Source organism: Zingiber officinale, chromosome 1A, assembly GCF_018446385.1.
Source record: "Zingiber officinale cultivar Zhangliang chromosome 1A, Zo_v1.1, whole genome shotgun sequence".
NCBI classification, from domain to species: domain Eukaryota; kingdom Viridiplantae; phylum Streptophyta; class Magnoliopsida; order Zingiberales; family Zingiberaceae; genus Zingiber; species Zingiber officinale.
This window is the reverse complement of record NC_055987.1, coordinates 122,075,078-122,092,588: the sequence shown is the minus strand read 5'-3', so window position 1 is coordinate 122,092,588 and position 17,511 is coordinate 122,075,078. Positions and strand designations below refer to the sequence as shown.

The 17,511-nt window shown below is 39.9% G+C and overlaps 4 protein-coding genes across 9 annotated transcripts; 2 read left to right on the top strand and 2 right to left on the bottom strand.

Moving 5' to 3' along the window:
- Positions 1–2,684: 2,684 nt before the first annotated feature.
- Positions 2,685–3,523, bottom strand: LOC122002364 (glycine-rich RNA-binding protein 3, mitochondrial-like). The gene is made up of 2 exons (XM_042557512.1): positions 3,094–3,523; positions 2,685–2,710 (listed from the first exon to the last, which is right to left on the bottom strand). Exons 1-2 carry the CDS (start codon positions 3,521–3,523, stop codon positions 2,685–2,687), a joined length of 456 nt encoding a protein of 151 aa, XP_042413446.1.
- Positions 3,524–4,560: 1,037 nt separating this feature from the next.
- LOC122029861 (high mobility group B protein 9-like) lies at positions 4,561–6,732 on the top strand. Its single transcript, XM_042589006.1, has 6 exons — positions 4,561–5,287; positions 5,371–5,449; positions 5,532–5,694; positions 5,763–5,879; positions 5,939–6,321; positions 6,403–6,732. Exons 1-6 carry the CDS (start codon positions 5,025–5,027, stop codon positions 6,544–6,546), a joined length of 1,149 nt encoding a protein of 382 aa, XP_042444940.1. The 5' UTR covers positions 4,561–5,024; the 3' UTR covers positions 6,547–6,732.
- Positions 6,733–6,806: 74 nt separating this feature from the next.
- Positions 6,807–8,100, bottom strand: LOC122029871 (glutathione S-transferase F10-like). Its single transcript, XM_042589017.1, has 3 exons — positions 7,825–8,100; positions 7,697–7,751; positions 6,807–7,601 (listed from the first exon to the last, which is right to left on the bottom strand). Exons 1-3 carry the CDS (start codon positions 7,975–7,977, stop codon positions 6,898–6,900), a joined length of 912 nt encoding a protein of 303 aa, XP_042444951.1. The 5' UTR covers positions 7,978–8,100; the 3' UTR covers positions 6,807–6,897.
- A 545-nt stretch (positions 8,101–8,645) lies between these two features.
- Positions 8,646–17,018, top strand: LOC122029826 (pentatricopeptide repeat-containing protein At3g42630-like). Of its 6 annotated transcripts, XM_042588976.1 has the most exons (6): positions 8,646–9,244; positions 9,405–10,708; positions 10,777–10,855; positions 12,091–14,684; positions 14,763–14,855; positions 16,820–17,018. In XM_042588976.1, exons 1-2 carry the CDS (start codon positions 9,125–9,127, stop codon positions 10,554–10,556), a joined length of 1,272 nt encoding a protein of 423 aa, XP_042444910.1. In that variant the 5' UTR covers positions 8,646–9,124; the 3' UTR covers positions 10,557–10,708; positions 10,777–10,855; positions 12,091–14,684; positions 14,763–14,855; positions 16,820–17,018. The 6 variants fall into 6 exon arrangements, with proteins under 6 accessions (XP_042444910.1, XP_042444932.1, XP_042444918.1 ...); XM_042588998.1 differs by lacking the exon at positions 10,777–10,855 and having other exon boundaries at positions 9,408–10,708; XM_042588984.1 differs by lacking the exon at positions 10,777–10,855 and having other exon boundaries at positions 12,098–14,684.
- The last annotated feature ends 493 nt before the right edge of the window (positions 17,019–17,511 follow it).

Sequence of the window (17,511 nt, the reverse complement as noted above, 5' to 3'; positions counted from 1 at the left end):
CACCCGATCTAAATTTTCAATCAGAGAATCCTATAATTTTGTGAGATGAGTTAAATTCGATTTTTAGGGTTTGGTTTAACTTTGTGTTAGATTCAAGTTTTACTTTGGACTCAATAAATGAATATTTTTTGGATAAACTTCTAGACTATGGTGAGTCACTTGGACATCATTAGAGTAATCATGCCTTCAAAGTTTTTCAAATAGTCCTATCCACTGAACTTAATAAAAAACCTTGGTCTAACTTGTTAGGATCCGTAAAGGGTAGCTTCGGTTAGTTCCACTAAGTCAAATGCACCAGGTCGAAGCCATATCTTCTTAGACATGCATAGACAAAGTTTCCCTAACGTACTATCATCCAAAACTTCACTGGTATCGTTGGTCAAGTTAAACTGTTATCCCTTTTTAAACTAGTCCTAATTACCCTGTCGGGTAGGTTAGTTTATGATTACCCTATCAGGTAGGTTAGTTTTGGAGGTGCCAGCTATTCTAGAGCCTTCCCTTGAATTATTGGCTTGTATTTTCAAGTTTTAGTTCTAGGTTTATGTCTGTTACTTTTATAATTATATTTAACTTGATGATAGTCTAATTTTTGGCAGGTTTTACAATATTTCGATTTTGATTTAGTTAGTCTAGGTTTGTGTTTTGTGTTTTGATTTGATTTATCAGATTTTATATAGTATATTTTATCTTTAGGTATGTAATATTGGTTAATTCCTACTTGCATGGTTAAGCACGCTTTTGGAACCCAAGCTTTAGTTTGTTGTTTGTGTTGGGTTATTAGTGATTTAAACATTTATTTAAACTTAACTTGTAACCAAGCCCGATTTTATTGTAGACGACTTTTTGCCTATTTAAAATAAGATCTAAATTTTTAGATCTTGTTGTAAATTTTTCTAAAAGCCCTTTTAATTTATTAATTTATATTTTTAGTGTTGAATTTTCCTCCTCAAGTGTTAGGTCTTGAGTTGGATTAGAGTTTATGATTTGTTCCTTGAGGTTCTGGTTTTCTTCAAGGAGCAATTTATTTTCATTTTCAATTGCAGTTAATTTTTTATCTAAACAAGCAATAATTTTAAAAAATTTCTTATTTAAGCTACGGTATACCTCTTCGGGACCTTCAGAAACGAGTACGAACTCATGGCTCGGTTCGGGTTCGGACCCGTCTTTCAATTCGTCCTTCGATTCTTTTCTGCGAGCCATCAACGTGAGGTGGCTTTGATGCTTCTAATCTTCGACCTTCGATTCTTCTGAAGATGAGTCGTCCCAGGTTGTTTTGAGAGCATTCTTCTTGGTTGTTTTCGACTTATCACTCTTCAATCTCGGATATTCATTCTTGTAGTGGTCTTTCTTATTGCACCTAAAACAAGTCACGTTCCTTGGTTCAGTCTGGGAGTTGATCTAAGTTCTTCTTCCTCCTGGTGAACATCTTCCTTACCAGGTTCACCAGGCACTCTTCGTCTTCAGAATCTTGGTCGGACTCATCTTCAGGTTCAGGCTTGGTTTTTGTCCTTTCCTTGGAGGAACCTACAAACAAAGCGATACCTTTCTCGATTCTCGCGTTAGTCTACTCATGTAATTCAAGTTCACAAAATAATTCGTCTAATTTTAATTTAGAATGGTTCTTTGAAATCTTGTAGGCATCCACGATGGATGCCCACAATGTATTTTGCGGAAACGCATTTAAGGCATACCTGATTAATTAAGTCACGATTCTCCATCTGGTGGCCTATCACATGAAGTTCGTTGAGGATGTCTTTGATCCTCGTATGAAGTTGACTTGTTGTTTCTCATTCCTGCATTTTAATATTAAACAATTTATTTAAAAGAAGGTCACGCTTAGTTACCTTGGCGTTGTTCGTTCCTTCATGTAGTTCGACCAGCTTGTCCCATAACTCCTTTACATTTTGGTGCAGTCTCACTCAGTTCAGCTCTTCCCTCGTTAGCCCGCATTGTAGTGTGTTGAGAGCTTTGAAGTTTGTCGAGGATTTCTTTTTCATATCACGAGTCCACTGTTTGGGGTCCAGTGGATTTTCGGAGTTATCGATCAACACCTTGTAGCCTCTAGTGACGCTGAACCACTGGTCGAAGTCGGTCTTTAAGTAGACCTCCCTTCGCTTCTTCTAGTAGGGGAAATCATCCCCGTTGAATAGAGGGGGACGGACTGTACTGAAGCCTTCGATTTGAGACATTTTTTACCTTACACAAACATAAAATAACATGGAATCCCAAGAATTGGTCTTGGATTAATAGTGCAGTATTTAAACAAACAATATCTAAAACTGGATTGGTGTTGCACCAGTTTAGGTTTAATTGTTACAAAAATTTTTTTCCAAAAAGTTAATAATACTAGTTTGGATTATAGCGTAAAACTGAAAATAAAAAAAAATTAAAGAAAAATCTCTCCCCCTTGTCTGATTGGTGGTTGTACCAAGTCAGAGTCGTATCTGCTTTGATACAACTTGTAGGATCGAAAAGAATTTAGATATCTCTACAATAGCATGATATTGTCCACTTTGGGCCTAAGCTCTTATAGTTTTGCTCTTGGGCTCTACCCAAAAGACCTCATGTCAATGGAGATATCTTTCTCTTATAAACACATGATCTTTCTCATGTGTTTTCAATGTGAAACTATGTTTGCAACCTTGCAACCCCAACACATATAGTCCCCCTACCTACTACCTATCTCAATCTACTTCTGGGATCACGGATCCTGCATATAACAAAAAGATGAAGTAAACGAAATTGAGAAACCATAGTCATATAATTGACCGATTGAGATAAGATTCAAAGTAAGATTAGGAATATGATATACATTAGATAGAGATAAATTAGACGTACAAATAGATCTAACACCAACTATTGACATGAGAGAACCATCAACGGTCATGACCGACACAAAAGGTGATGAATTTATAGATATAAAAGAATTGACATTAGGTGGCATATGATATAAAGTTCCAGAATCAAGGATCCAGATAGGGGAATGTATACGTGAGGTACCACTAGAGGGCAAACGTATGTGAGAAGAGACAGACATGACATGTGGCTAAGATGCAAGGAACTTCTAAAACTGTTCGGTAGGAGCACCACTACCATAATCACCATAGCCACCTCCAGAAGCACCACCCCTACCACCGTAGCCACCACTACCATAGCTGCCTCTATAACCACTACTACCACCACGAAATCCACCCGTTCGATCAGTAGCATAATTAACTCTAATCATCCGACTATGAATATCCTTTCCATCCATGCCACTAATGGCAGCAGAGGCTTGTTCGCTAGAAGTAAATATCACAAATCTAACCCAGTTGGATTGTCTAGTGTCCCTATCCATGATAACTCGAACTTCAACCACTTCACCAAAACTAGTAAATATTTCTCTCAGACTGTGATCATCTATGCCATATAAAAGTCCTCCAACAAAAGCTTTTAAAGATGACATCCACCTTGCTGCTTGAAATAATGGACTGGAAGTTACAGATTTCTTCAAAAAATTACCAATTTTATTTGCAAAAGCCATCCTTGCGTCGAGGATTCGTAGAGGTCGACATCTCCGCACAGCCAAAACTCATTAGTCACATTTTTTGATTGTCAAGTGGACTTAAAGAACTCAAAATTCGATTTCCACCGTTCAAAATGTAGCACTGGATATGAGGAATATTCTCTCAAAGTTTCAAGGAGATCCAACAGTAGAAACTCAAGAAAATACAATTTTTCTACGGCCGTATCAAAGAATTTCAAAAATAAAATTATTTCACTATTCACAAGGAGATGGATTGACTTTGATATCATGAGAACAAAACAAAGAATACAAATAGAGTGTAAAAGATAACAAAGTGAAGGAAAGAAAGAGATAGTCTTAAAAAGGAGACTAGCAAATTGTATTATGAAAGCTTAGATTTACAACGGAAAAAAAATATAAATAGACAATAAACATAATAATAAAAGACTAATTTATCATTATATAATAATAATAATAATTTATCATATACTAATAATAACAATTACTCTGGATCATTGTTAGCCACATCAATCTCTAATCATAAATTTTAAATCCTATATCTCGAGAGTTATGTGTGATAAATTTCCTAGATAATAATGGTTTGAAACATTATACTTGAAAAGTTTAATTTATTTATCATGTTGCATCGTTTGTCAGATTCATCTATATTTTTTAATTTAATTTATTTTAATGATGAATAGACAATTTTATCAGTTTAATTGAATTATAAAAAAAATAGATACATGATTAAAAAATAATAATAAATTTTAAATAACCCTAAATCACAAAAATTCTTGATCGCTGTGAGCTCCACCCGTCCATTTAGCCCTTTCCAAAACTAGCTCGAAACCCAGCTTTGCCCTCTTCTTTGGTGTCCAAACAGAGACGCCTCTCATTTTTGTCCAACTTTATCCAATGATCTTCTCGGTGCAGCTACGGAAAAGCAAAACCCTCATGCAACAGCGTAAACCGACTGCGTTGGGCAAAAGATACGGCAGCGATTGGGTTGTGCTACGGCCCGAGATACACTGACACCGCCTCTGCCATCATAACCTCGCCATCGCCAAGAGATCCGCGCTGACTCAAAGCTTATTAACTCGAGGATTCGGATTCGAGCATCATCATTCATCGCACAAATGGCAGCGCACCATTACGCACGCATCGAGCTCCCTCCCTAGCTGTTCTACCTACAGATTGATGGATGGATGGCATTATCAAGGTAGGGGAATCGACCTTCATAATTACACGCCATGTCGAAGGTAATTAATGGTCGCTGGTAGCTGTTCAATCTCTGTGCTCATGCAAAGCCATAAAGTTTGCTCCGGAATGTAGCCGTTACGAATGCACCCGTCCGCCATTAATTAAGCTGCTCTCCGCCTAAGCCTTGTCCTACTTGTACCTCCCTTTTGGCTTTACGTAAAACAGCCTTTCTTCTCCTCCCTAGTACTCCCCCCATTTGTCTCGCATTGGCTGCTGCTGCTGCTGCTGCTGCTGCTGCGGCGCTTGTCCAAGCTGTTAGATGGAGCAGGAGGAGGAGAAGGCGGAGCAGGTTGTGGTAATGAAGGAGCAGCAGGGGAAGCAGGAAGAGGAGCAACAGGGGAAGGAGGAAGAGATGGAGGTGGAGGAACAAGGGCAAGTCACAGTTGCAGTGGTCAAAGAGGTGGAAGAAGATGAGAAGGTTTACCCTCCTCCGCTTCATTCGCACGAGGACGTGATCAGAGATAGGTTGGCGTTCATGGAGAGCCTGCGTCGCTTCCACTCCGCCATGAACACTAAGTTCATGTAAAGTTCTTTCATCTTTTCTCTGAGTGCCTATTTCCGCTATTGTAATCGGTTTGTCTCATCAAAATCCGTCCTTGGCAAAGGATTCCTGTGATCGGGGGGAAGGAGTTGGACCTACATCTCTTGTACGCGGAGGTGACTCAGAGGGGAGGGCTCGCAAAGGTGTGATTTTTATTGCTTCGTTTATGATTTGAAGGGTAAATGTATATGTCGTCTTTGTAATGGAAACGGAGGTGAAGAGCAGGTGATCGAGGAGAAGAAATGGAGGGAAGTGATCGCGGCGTTCAAGTTCCCGCCGACCACCACCAGCGCTTCCTTCGTGCTGCGGAGGTACTACCTGAGCCTGCTCCACCATTACGAGCAGGTCTACTTCTTCCGGACAAGGGGCGGCTTGATCCCTCCTGCAGGTGCCTTTCTTACCCTTTCTGCCAACTGCGATCATCTTCTTGATCATGATCTCAAGATGTTGCCACAGCTTCCTCGCAAACCAGAGCACCTCCCTGCCGGCTCGAGCACAGTGTGGTGGTCTGCGACTCCACCATGAGGACCCCCAAATCTCGGAAAAGGCCCTCGGATGAGCCCCAGAACAGAGGTGAAACTTCGTCACATTGTAACTTGATAGAGAAGCATGAACTCATCGTCCTTGAACAGGACCTCACAACTTCACGGTCACTGGATCGATCGACGGCAAGTTCGAGTATGGCTACATGGTGACGGTGAAGATTGGCAACGAAACGCTCAGAGGTGTGCTTTACCATGTTCAGCAGCAGCCATCGCCTGCCGCCTCCAATTTGGCATCTGCAACTCCCGAGAGTTCGAGTGTGCCAGGTGCTGGCATGGCAAGGACAAGGCGGCGACGGAGGAAGGGATGGCGGCGCCGCGACCCTGCCCACCCAAAACCAAACAGGAGCGCCTACAATTTCTTCTTCGCCGAGAAGCATTCCAAGCTGAAAGCTCTGTACCCTCACAGGGAAAGAGAGTTCAGTAAGATGATAGGAGAGTCATGGAGCAAGCTCAGCGAAGAAGAAAGAACGGTGAGGTTGGCCTGACAAAGCCATTGCATGTGATGAGCTTTGTGAATCTGATTCGCTGTCTCCATCCTTTTTTTCATTTAGGTCTACCAGGATTGTGGAAGCAAGGACAAGGAGAGATACAAGAGAGAAATGCAGGAATACAAGGAAAGGCTGAAGCTCGCTCAACTTGAGGAAGCTGCAAAAATGGAGCCTTCCAAGGTTCTTACCGTAGAAGAAGCTAAATGAATGCAGTTTTGATTGGAATATTAAACTCACAAATAGTTTTAGGGTTGTGGTTGTTAAGATCTGTGGAAAAAAATACTAAACATTCCATTCATCTTCTGGTTCATGCAACACTGTGAAAGGCTTTTGAATTTCGTGATGAGATGAAATCAATTTCTGTAATCCATTCCCTCTTTTAATGCTTCTGCATGCTATAAAGTCTTCTGTCACAATTGCAGTTATGGTTGAAAGCCTGGAACAGTACTAACAAGAACCTCAAAACATCTAGAACAAATCATTAATAAAACACTAGTTGAAACACATATTTGATTAGCAAACAAACAAACTGACTTCATAGTCTTAACAGGAAAATTACTAAGATGCCTGTTTAGTAGTACCAGAGGCAGTGGAAGAAGAAGGTACCCCATGGTGGCTTCTAGTTTTGTCCTCCCCAACATTTTCTGGCCCAGTCTTGGAATTTGGCGATTTTGAGCCATTCTTGACCGTGGATGCCATTGATGGTGCTTGAGCAGCAGTGGACTTAGTTGGGGTTTTCTTGGAGCCATTCTTGAGCCAAATTGTTGATGATTGAGGAACAAGTAGAGCTCTGGTGGAGCTTCTTCCACTGTGACTAACTTTAGCAGTTGCAGAAACAATCTCTTCAGCTGTGGAGCCATTGCTGGCTTCGAATTCACTCAACATCCACCGCAGCACATTCTTCCTCGACTCGAACAAGCAGCCCCACTGTTCGGAGTTGGCGATGTAGTAGGAGTTGGGGAGGTGTGAGAGGTCTGCGAGAGTGAAGTCGTCGCCGGCGAGGTACTTGCTCTCCCTCAGCCTGTGCTCATACACATCGAGGACTCTGGCCAGTGCTTGCTCACTCTGGGCGAGCAGAGGCTGGTCCAAAGGATCAAAGGCCAAGTGGAAGACCAATTCGAGGCTCGGAGGGTTGAAACTGTGCTCCTCTGTCTTCAGCCATTGCTCGATGGAGCCTCTCTCAAGGAGGTCTCTTCCTAGCAAATACCTGTTTCCATGGCCTTGGTACTTCTCTGACGCATACCGGCAAATGTTTCTGGATTCTGCATTCGCACAAAAACAAAACAAGAAACAGAAGATTCGATCGTTCTTTCTTTCTTCGATTCTCAAACTGAAAAGTAGAAAGAAGAAGCTTCACCGAGTAAGAATGTGCTTCCATCTTCGAATGCAGGAACTGAAGCTCTGCCATTGGACTGCATGCGAATCAAAGGAAAATGATCGCAGATCCGTATTTCACATTGTTCACTTGGCTGATTAATCCATTACCTGGAGTTTGAGGAAATCCAGAGGCATTTGCTGGCCGACGTGCATGTCCACTAGCTCGAACTCGATCTCCTTCTCGTAGAGGCAGGCAAGAACACGATACACATCAGGGAGGACAGGCCTCGTGTAGTAGACGTTAACCAGGGAGGCAGCCATGGATTGCGAGGAAGAAAGACGAAGAAATTGGAGGCTTTATTTCCTTGGGTTCTCTGTGCGCCTTGATGGGCGAGAGATGCTTGCCTCTGGTCGAAGCAAAGTTGCTCTAGTTGGGAATCGTTTTAAGGTGAAAAAGAAAAAGGAAAATGTTTAAAGGGGAAATTTGTTACTTTGGAATCCGACGTTAGTGAAGTGTGCCGGTTGGTGGGAACATAGATTTCAAAATAAATATTTAAAATTACTTTTCTATTTTTTTTAAAAAAATACAGCATTGTGTGAATAAAATTTAGTGTTATCCCTGTCAGGTACCTAATTTCAAAATTCTAAAAACACGTATCCTTTTTCATTATACTCTTTCCTCTATCACTCTTCTAAACAATTTTTTTTTTAATTTTCTTTAAATGGTAAACCCTAAATCCTAAATTCTAAAATAAGAGATTTTTATAAATATTAAGGGTTTGATTTGGGATGTGAGAAAGTTAAAATTAAATAAAAATATATAATTATTAAAAAGTTAAGCCAACCTGCCTGTGATTTTGAAATTTGGATTTCACGAGTAATGCTGAAATTTCTTTCACGTGGTTTAGTAAAATATTCAAAAAAAAAAGAACTTTATTTTAATATTTAAACCATTTAAAATATTTTAAGAAGGAATTAATTTTGGACCGAGTAAAGTCGTCATGAATGGGTTCGATTAGGATAAGGATTTCTTCCTCTTCCTTCGCTCATTCCTCTCTCCACAGTCGTCGCTGATCGTCGGTCGCCGCAGGACGTCGCTGCTGTCGCACCCGTATTGCCAACCTCGTCGGTCGGCAGCGCGCAGATGTTTGTTAGCTATTGCAACTTCGGCATCCCTCCCTTCCTCTTCTTCCTATGCGCAGCGATCGAGTTGTTGCCTTCCATCTTGCTGCCTGTGGAGATTAGGGAAGCCATCGGTTGTATCGAGTTTTGGTGAGATCGTGTATTCCTCTGCGAAAATCTTGCTTCCCTGTAGTGGAACGGAGTCCGCCCTTCATCTTGAGCCGCCTTCAGGTCATTGGCTAATTGGTGGAACGGAGTCCACGTTGATTTAGGAGGACTCACGAGAAAGGGGTTTGTGGCGCAGTATAATTTGCTGTTCCCTCCTCGATTTGGTCCACTACGGCCGATGTCATGCAGAACCCTGAATCCCCGCTTCACCATCGCGCATCCTTCGATTTCCCTTCCTCGAGCCTCGTTACGCTGCTGTTGGCCTCCCCTGCCGCGTCAAGGATCATTTGATCGGAAGGTACAGTCACGTTCTCTCCCTCTCTTTTTCTTTACCTTTTTCATGCATCATATAAGCGAAATCTGTCGATAATATCTAAAGTCAACACGAAAATTGTTTCTTTTTCTTGAATATATTAGTTTAATAGTTGAATTAAAACCCTCATCACATGCAATGGCAGCAGATTATCTGTGGGGCGCACTGGAACGCTCGAAATCTTAGCAGCCAGGAATTAGCCTATGTGCTTAAATCTGCCATCCGAAATGGAAATCCTGAGGGTGCACTACGATTCCTCCATGAAATGGAATCCAGAGGTTTTAAGATTGGATGTGATATTCTCTCAGACTTGATGCTTTCCTTTGCTAAAAATGGCTTTCTTATGCAAGCTCAGACTTTATGGACTGAGATCATAAATAGTTCATTTGTCCCAAGTGTTGAGGTTATCTGGGGTTTGATGAAGGCCTATGGCCGGATGGACCAATTTGATGAGATAAATAGGATTGTCAATGAGATTGCCGTAAGAGATTTTGATTTCACGCCACAGGTTTACTCAATGGCCATCACTTGTTTCGGGAAAGCTGGTCAACTTCAATTGATGGAAGAAACTGTAAAGCAAATGGTTTTGAGAGGTTTCAAGATTGACTCTCTAACTGGCAATTCATTTGTCAAGTATTATAGCATTTATGGTTCAGTGGAAGAGATGGAAGAAGCATATCAGCGCTTGAAGAAATCAAGAATTCTAATAGAAAAAGATGTCGTCCGTTCGATGGCTTTGACATACATAAACCAAAGGGAATTCTATAAATTCAGTGAGTTTTTACGAGATGTAGGTCTTGGGAGGCGTAATTTAGGTAATCTACTGTGGAATCTGCTTTTGCTATCTTATGCAGCCAATTTCAAAATGAAAAGTTTGCAAAGAGAGTTTTTAAGCATGTTGGAAGCTGGCTTCTCACCTGATATAACCACTTTCAATATCAGAGCTTTGACATTTTCGAGAATGTCCATGTTTTGGGATCTCCATTTGAGCATTGAGCATATGAGTCATAAGGGTGTTACCCCAGACATTGTGACTTACGGATGCATAGTGGATGCCTATCTGGGTAGAAGGCTTGCTAAAAACATTCATTTTGGGTTAGGAAATTTAAATGTTGGCAATACCCCACTTCTGTTAACAGATCCCCTAGTTTTCAAGGCTTTTGGCAAGGGTGATTTTCATTCAAGCTCTGAGGCTCTATTGCAGTCTGCAAATCACAGAGAATGGACATATTCAAAACTACTAGCTATACATATGAAAAAACAGTATAGAAAAAACCAATTTTTTTGGAATTATTGATGATTTCACAGTAGTCATGGATGGATTTATAATGGTAACTTCAACGCAGTTAGAATGAATTAAACTATTTGAGGTTAGAAGGTTCCAATCAGTCTGGGGTTCACAGGCTCAACTTGGTATTATAGAAAGGGTGTTTAATATGAGCAAGTCAGGTACTACTTTTACATGATTACTTGCTATCTTTACTTTTCTCCTTTCTAATAGAAAATTGTCATTGGAGTTTGGTCCAAATCAAATCGCAAGCATTGGAAAGTTTGACATGCCAAGAACATCAATTAAATATGCCCTACAATTGCTTGGTATGTCTTTTACACAGTAGTTAAAATTCAAAATACACGACCCATGTTTGATTTAAGATTACAATTTGGGGCATAAGGATAGTTGCTGGACTTAGTGCAACATTGAGCCATCTCTCTATTCCGTAGATTCCAATCTTTCATATGCATTTCCTGCTTGTCCCAAGTAGCCATAAAGTGAAGTTGCTTTTTCATACAGATAATCTGTGTCAAAAGGCAGCATGTTTAATATTATTGGAACTGTGAAACTAGACATGTAAGTGGAGACACTTTTTCCTAAAAGATTTAGGCGGATATGTGATATCCATTCAATCTACTGCATTCACTATGAAAAATAAGAACAAAGCCATTCTATCCAAAAATCTGAATATATGATTGATTCTTATGCTAGGAGCAGATAAGACCCAATAGTTAATGTCATCCTAATTGGTTGGTTTCACCATAGGAAGCTTACACAAATTCTGCCTTTGTAAACATTCTAAAACCGTATTCTTTTGTTATTATTTTATATTCCTCTTAGTTAATATTCTTTTACTTTTTATATATATTCTTAATATTAATAAACTAGGGTTATTTCCCATTTCTAATATCCCATCTTTTGGGGCTCAAACCATGGTTTTGATGGTTTTAGTGGAGTGGATGTTTATGAAGACGTTTCTTTTGACTAGTCTCTGGTGTAATAACTGGAGCAGGGATCAAGATGATCGAAGGCTATTCGATACTTTTTTAAATCTGTTTCTTTGTCTTCAATAATTGTACGGACTAGGCTTCCCATCTTTGTTGAATTGAATTCTTCAAAGTTTGACATACTTTAATGTATACATCTTTACAAAAGGAACCAGGAGAAGAAAAAAGGTGGGGACAAAAGAAGGCAATTATTGATTATCTAGTAAGTCTCAATATTTTATATAGAGGAAGACCTTGAGGTAGCTAGACACCACTGGAGCAAGCATGCAAAAATCCCCATTGTACTTGCTGCTGCAATATGATTAGAGTCTATTCCATCAGTGATAAATGGATGAAATCCTTTATTGCCTACATTTTAGTCAGTCAGTAATTTATGGTAGAAGAAAGGAAGTGTGTGATTAGACAAAGGTCGAGGACTGTTCTAGCCCATTTCTATATGTAAAACTGGTATTACATCATTTCTAATAAGATCAAAGCTTGTCTTGCATAGACTGAATATAAGCAGCCAGGTTTTAACTTTGTTCCGCTAAATCCAAATTGTCTCACACAAGGTTGCAGGATGGATGGAGTGGTGCTGCAATCCTCATCACAACGTGAGCAGCGGTTTCTTGAGTTTCTCTTGTTATCATAGTTGGAGGGCTGTAAATATGCTTGCATTCCGACGAGACAACAATCACTTTCTGCGCAAAACAATTACCCAAGTCTAGTCCTGTGTTTTCTTCAGTGTAAGTAGGAATTCCAGGCCATTTTGTCATCAATCAACACTCTGGATGACAATATAGCATCTGCACATACGGCGGAGTCACAGGTGTGGCCAATTACCCAAGTCAAGACCTGTATTTTCTTGGGCCAGTGTGTAGGAATTCTAAGCAATTTATGTCTGTCATCACTCCCCTTTCTAATCTTCAACCCCAATAAATTGTTGTCATCTTCCTTATCAGTGAAAGAGCTCTAATTCTCTTTGAGAAAGGGATGTATATCCATCTGCATTCACATGTCTAGTGAAATGCGATCGCTTATTGTCTGTGACAATTGCAAGTGCTTTACCTCGATGTTTTTTAGAACTAGGCAATTCCACCATCTTAACCTTTCATCAAACTTGTCTGTAACCCCTCTTGCAGTGGAACCATCACCCTACTTAATGATTCCCCAGAATCTCTCGTTTCCTTGTAGGAATGAATTATTTTATCGAAATTAGTGGAGATGAATTATCTTAGTGCAGTCTAGCTTTATCACAGCCATTGCGTATTCTTTTTGCACCAATTTATGAATTTTAGAAAATTATTTTTTTTAAAGATTAATTGAATTAATATTCTTAAAATAAATTATGATTTCAGTTGGATCCAAAAGCATTACATATAAAGGCTGTACCTTTTTTATTTTAGATTTATTAATTAAGCTCGCATAAGATATACATATGATGCATGAACTTAACTAGCAGCCGGCATGTTAAGTTGCATAAGATACACATATGATGTATGAACTTGGTAAATACCTTTTTTATGTGCCGTCTGTGATTTATCTTCTTCGTGTTGACCTTGAGATGGGTTGATAGAGGCGCTGGGATGAACGTATTCGTCTTTTGTCACAACATATGATGCATGAACTTAATTAGCAGCCGGCATGTTAAGTTGATTATGGTGAGGTAGATATTATTACAATAGATAAGGGATAAATATCTTTCCTGCAGTAGTCAAGTATAAATTTCCGAATTACTTTTGCACAGATGACCATGGTACAGGTGTCAATTGAGTTAGGCTAGGCCCGGATTGATTCGGCCTCGCTCAAATTAGAATTGTGCCTAACACCATCTAATAAGAGCTAGGTCTTGTTAAGTTGGGTCAAATAACCCACTCGATCGACTTAAGCTTGGGCTAGCTTGAGTATGACTCAATTGGGCTTGGGCGGTATACCAAGCACTCCTTGACCATATCGAAGGAACCACGATAGCCTGTCTGGGATGAGACAAGAAAATGTGTGTATTGGATACGGTTTGACACCTCTAACCTCCAACTTTCTTGTAAGATTTCTCCTTTGCCAATAAAGAAAAATAATACTTCATTTGATCTTTCTTTTTTAGTACCATGATGAGTAAGGTTGGCTATTCCATGACCTCCCTAATAAGTAAAAGTTTTCTAATTAAAAATAATATTTAAAGATTCTCAAAAATACAACGGCTTTCTAAATATTTTTATTTATTTATAGTAATTCAGGTATTGAGATTCATGTGACGATCCACATAAGGTGTCACATGTCATTAAAAAGTTAATGTAGCAAGTAAGGTGACAGTCAAGGTTGAGAAGGGGAGATACATCGCTCGGGTAAGGATCAAATTGGTCGAGAGTAGGCAATTCATTCGTCAGGAAAACTCTTATCATTTCTAAGTCTTACCGAGTGAGTTTAGAGTAGAGTCATCGCCCGACGTTCAGGTACCCTTTTTAGATTTTAAGAAATCGTATCATAACTTAGGTATTCTGCTGTTCGAGAGGAAAATTATCAAGTCACCGATCAGTAGAGTTATTACATTAACTCAATATATTATTATGACCTACATTAAATGTCCAACACTACTTATATTTAAAGTTCATTGGGCTCATAGATATGTGAGGAAGGGGAACTGTAAAATATGTGAATTTATGTTTAGGGTTACCAAGGATACACTTATTATGAGAGTTAATGGAGGGATAATTTAGGGTTTAATTCCCTTAACCCTAAATTAATTATTAATAGGGCTCACATCTCCCTCACCCGAATCCCAAAAAAAAACCCCGATCGCTTTTCCTGCCTCTTCCTCTTTCTCTCTCGCGCGAACACCCGACGCAGACGGCTGCCTCGACGGGCGGCGATTCTGTACTTCCTCTCTCGGTGTCGCCGGCAAGGAGCAGATCTGGGAGCGTTGAGAGGAAGGGGATAGCTACAAACGAACCCTTCTTCTCGGCCTTTCTCTCCTCTCTGGTCTCGGCAAACAGCAGCGACGGATCTCCGATCCTGTGCTTTCGCCTACTGTCGGAGGGGAATCGAGGGCACCGACGTTGGATCAGGCCAGCATCGATTGTTTGGAGGAGGTAACAACCATTGTCCCTTCCCGATCTCCGTCCCTGTTCGTCGGCAAGAACAGGCCGTTGCCCTAACTTTGATCTTGGAGGTAAGGGTTTGGTTTTGGTTGTGAATTCGAACCTTGATCCTTTTCTAGTGTTGATTCGGGTGGTTTTCTGGGAAACAGAGGTTGGTGTTTAGGTTTCGGCCACCACAGCTCTGTTGGATCGTTTTCTTCATTTGGATCTGTGATCGTCTCCGGCAATCGAAGGGGGAAGAGGTAATGAGAGTAGCTTTTATTACTTTTTTGTAGTGGTGAACACATTTTCTAATTCTTGCTGTTCTATCTCCTTGATCCGGCTGGTGGAGATGCAGTAAGTAGTTCTTCTGTTTGTAGGGAATTGATGTGCCGTTTAGTTCTTGTTCTTTTCTTTTGACCGATCAGTGTATCCAATAGGTTGGAAACAGTGGGATCTCTGTATTGTTTGATCTGGATCTATGACAGAATCAACAAGAGTTGTTTTGTTTGGGTGTTGGGGATTTTGAGTGTGCTGTTTTGCTGGGACTTCTGTGGATTGTTGATCGGGGTTAGTTAACAGTGATAAGGATTGTTATGTTAGGTAATTGGAGGCTTTAGGTGTGAATAAACCTAATCTAAGGTGATTATGGATGTCTAGTGTTGCATTGTTTTAGGTAATAAGGGGAGGTTGGATGATGATTAAGGAACTAATAGGAATTAAGTTCTTGGATGTATTAAGCTATTTTGAAGTTGAATCTAGTCTTACCAATGTAAGGGAGTAGTAACCGTGGTTAGATATTACTCTAAAAATTGGTTATTTATTTATAGGTAATTCACCTATTTGTAGTGTATACATATAATTACATTAAATTGTATATGTGATACAAGACCTTGATCGGCGACGTGCCACGTGACACGGGTGGTTCTATTGATACGAGTTATCTTGAGACGAGTAGTTTATCTCCTATTTAGTTCTTTGAACTTTAAAGCATAGTTATATTTGGATGTTTAGGTTGCATTACTTTAAATCTGTATATTTGTTTCATTCCTGCTTGTCACTTTCTGTTTGATCTTTGATATGATCTAGTTTACCTCGATATAGTCGCACCCTTGATATCGGAACTCTGTACATATGCATATGTAGAGTTTGTATCATAGAGATGTCTGGTTTGTACGGTTAGCGTGTTTATCATGCATATTGATGTTGAGTATACACGTGACGGGTATATGTTATTGGAGTTGCATAATGGATTAACCATGTTGTATGTTGGAGTATGTGTATACGTTTATTAGGGGTTTTGGGAGTGTTTCTGGGTTGCATGATTGATGATAGTATCTATATTGTGACTATTCACATCATTTCATCATTCATTGCATACTGACAACTGTTGTCTTCCTTGTGGTGAGAGGGTCGTCAGTTGTTTATAGTTGCCCATTCGGCCACTGTTGAAGAGTGGTAGCTAGGAGTGGAGCTAGTCCTGTCGCGCTTACTCAGCCGTTCGGGGCTTATACTCTGTCAGTCTCGATCACTCTGGAGTAGTGGATCTTGAGGGTACAGTAGTCAGAGGGCTTGAGTTGTGAGTGGTTAGGGACCCTTAGCTATGTAGTTAGATAACTACTTAACTGTCCGTCCGCTTCGGCCGCCTATAGCGGTGTATGTACTGGAGGCTAGTACGGTTTGTCACGGACCCAAGCCTCTCGGTTATACAGGGGTCGTGGTGTCTAGAGAGGTGGCGGGATGACCATGGAGCATGCATGCACATTTGCATATGATGCGCGGTGTATCTGGGGAGATATTTTTGCATATATGCCTAGTAGATATTAGTTGCATGTGATTGTGTGTTATTGCATTTGTTTAAGCTATGTATGCTACATTTGGATGCCATAATTCATACATGTCATCTATTTTACATGTATATGCAGTCGTATGTTTATTTGCACAGGTGTCACGAGTAGATCTGCTGCTGTTCCGGTGAGTTTACTGATTATGGTATCATGATATTGATTCTAGTCGAGCATGTGCATTTATTGTGTCAGATATGTTTATGTATAGTTGTTGTATAAGATATGATTAGATGTGTTATATTTTGATAGCATGATTTTATTCTTATTTATGGAGACTGTATTCCTTGGTTCCTATATCGTCATATTACCCACGCTTTAATCTGTCTTTACTCGCTGAGTTCCTTGTACTCACCACCCCGTCTATACTATTTTGATTTCAGGTAGTAGGTAGATGATATGAAGTTGCTTGGAGTATACTGCCAGTCGGTCGCACTTCCCACATCATATCCGAGGATTTTTTATCGGTTTAGTTTCTTATTATTTGCATTTCATACTCGTTTGATTTAGAGTTGTGAGGACTAACTATGTCTTGATACTTGTATTGTGGATTTGTATCTGTGATGTTTTGCGGACTTTGCATTTGTGGGCTTTCTCTTTGTTTTTTCGTTGTGTTTTTGATGCAACCGTGTGGGTTGGGTATTTGCTGCGTGATTGTTTCAATTTCTTTTATCCAGCCGGGTAGGCTGTGAATATTAACTACGTGGTTGTTGTTACTTTTGGGAATATATTCCAGCCGTATGTGGCTGATGTGTTTTGCATGTATGTGAGGTTCAGATTATCATCGGTACAATTGGGATGTTGTCGAAATTTTTTGATAGGGACTCACCTTGGGCGTGATAATTTAGTGGTATCAGAGCAGGTTTACGATGCTTATTTTTCCTAATTTTAGATTTTTTGAGGTTTACGAGGTTTTACGAATTTTACAAGGTTTACGAGTTATACGAGGTTTACGTGATTTACGTGGGTTATGTTTGGGATTCGTATTTTATTATGGTGATTTCTCAGATACTGGGACCAGGCAACGACAGAATATCTCCAAGTTATTGGATGTAAGTTACTTTACTATTATATT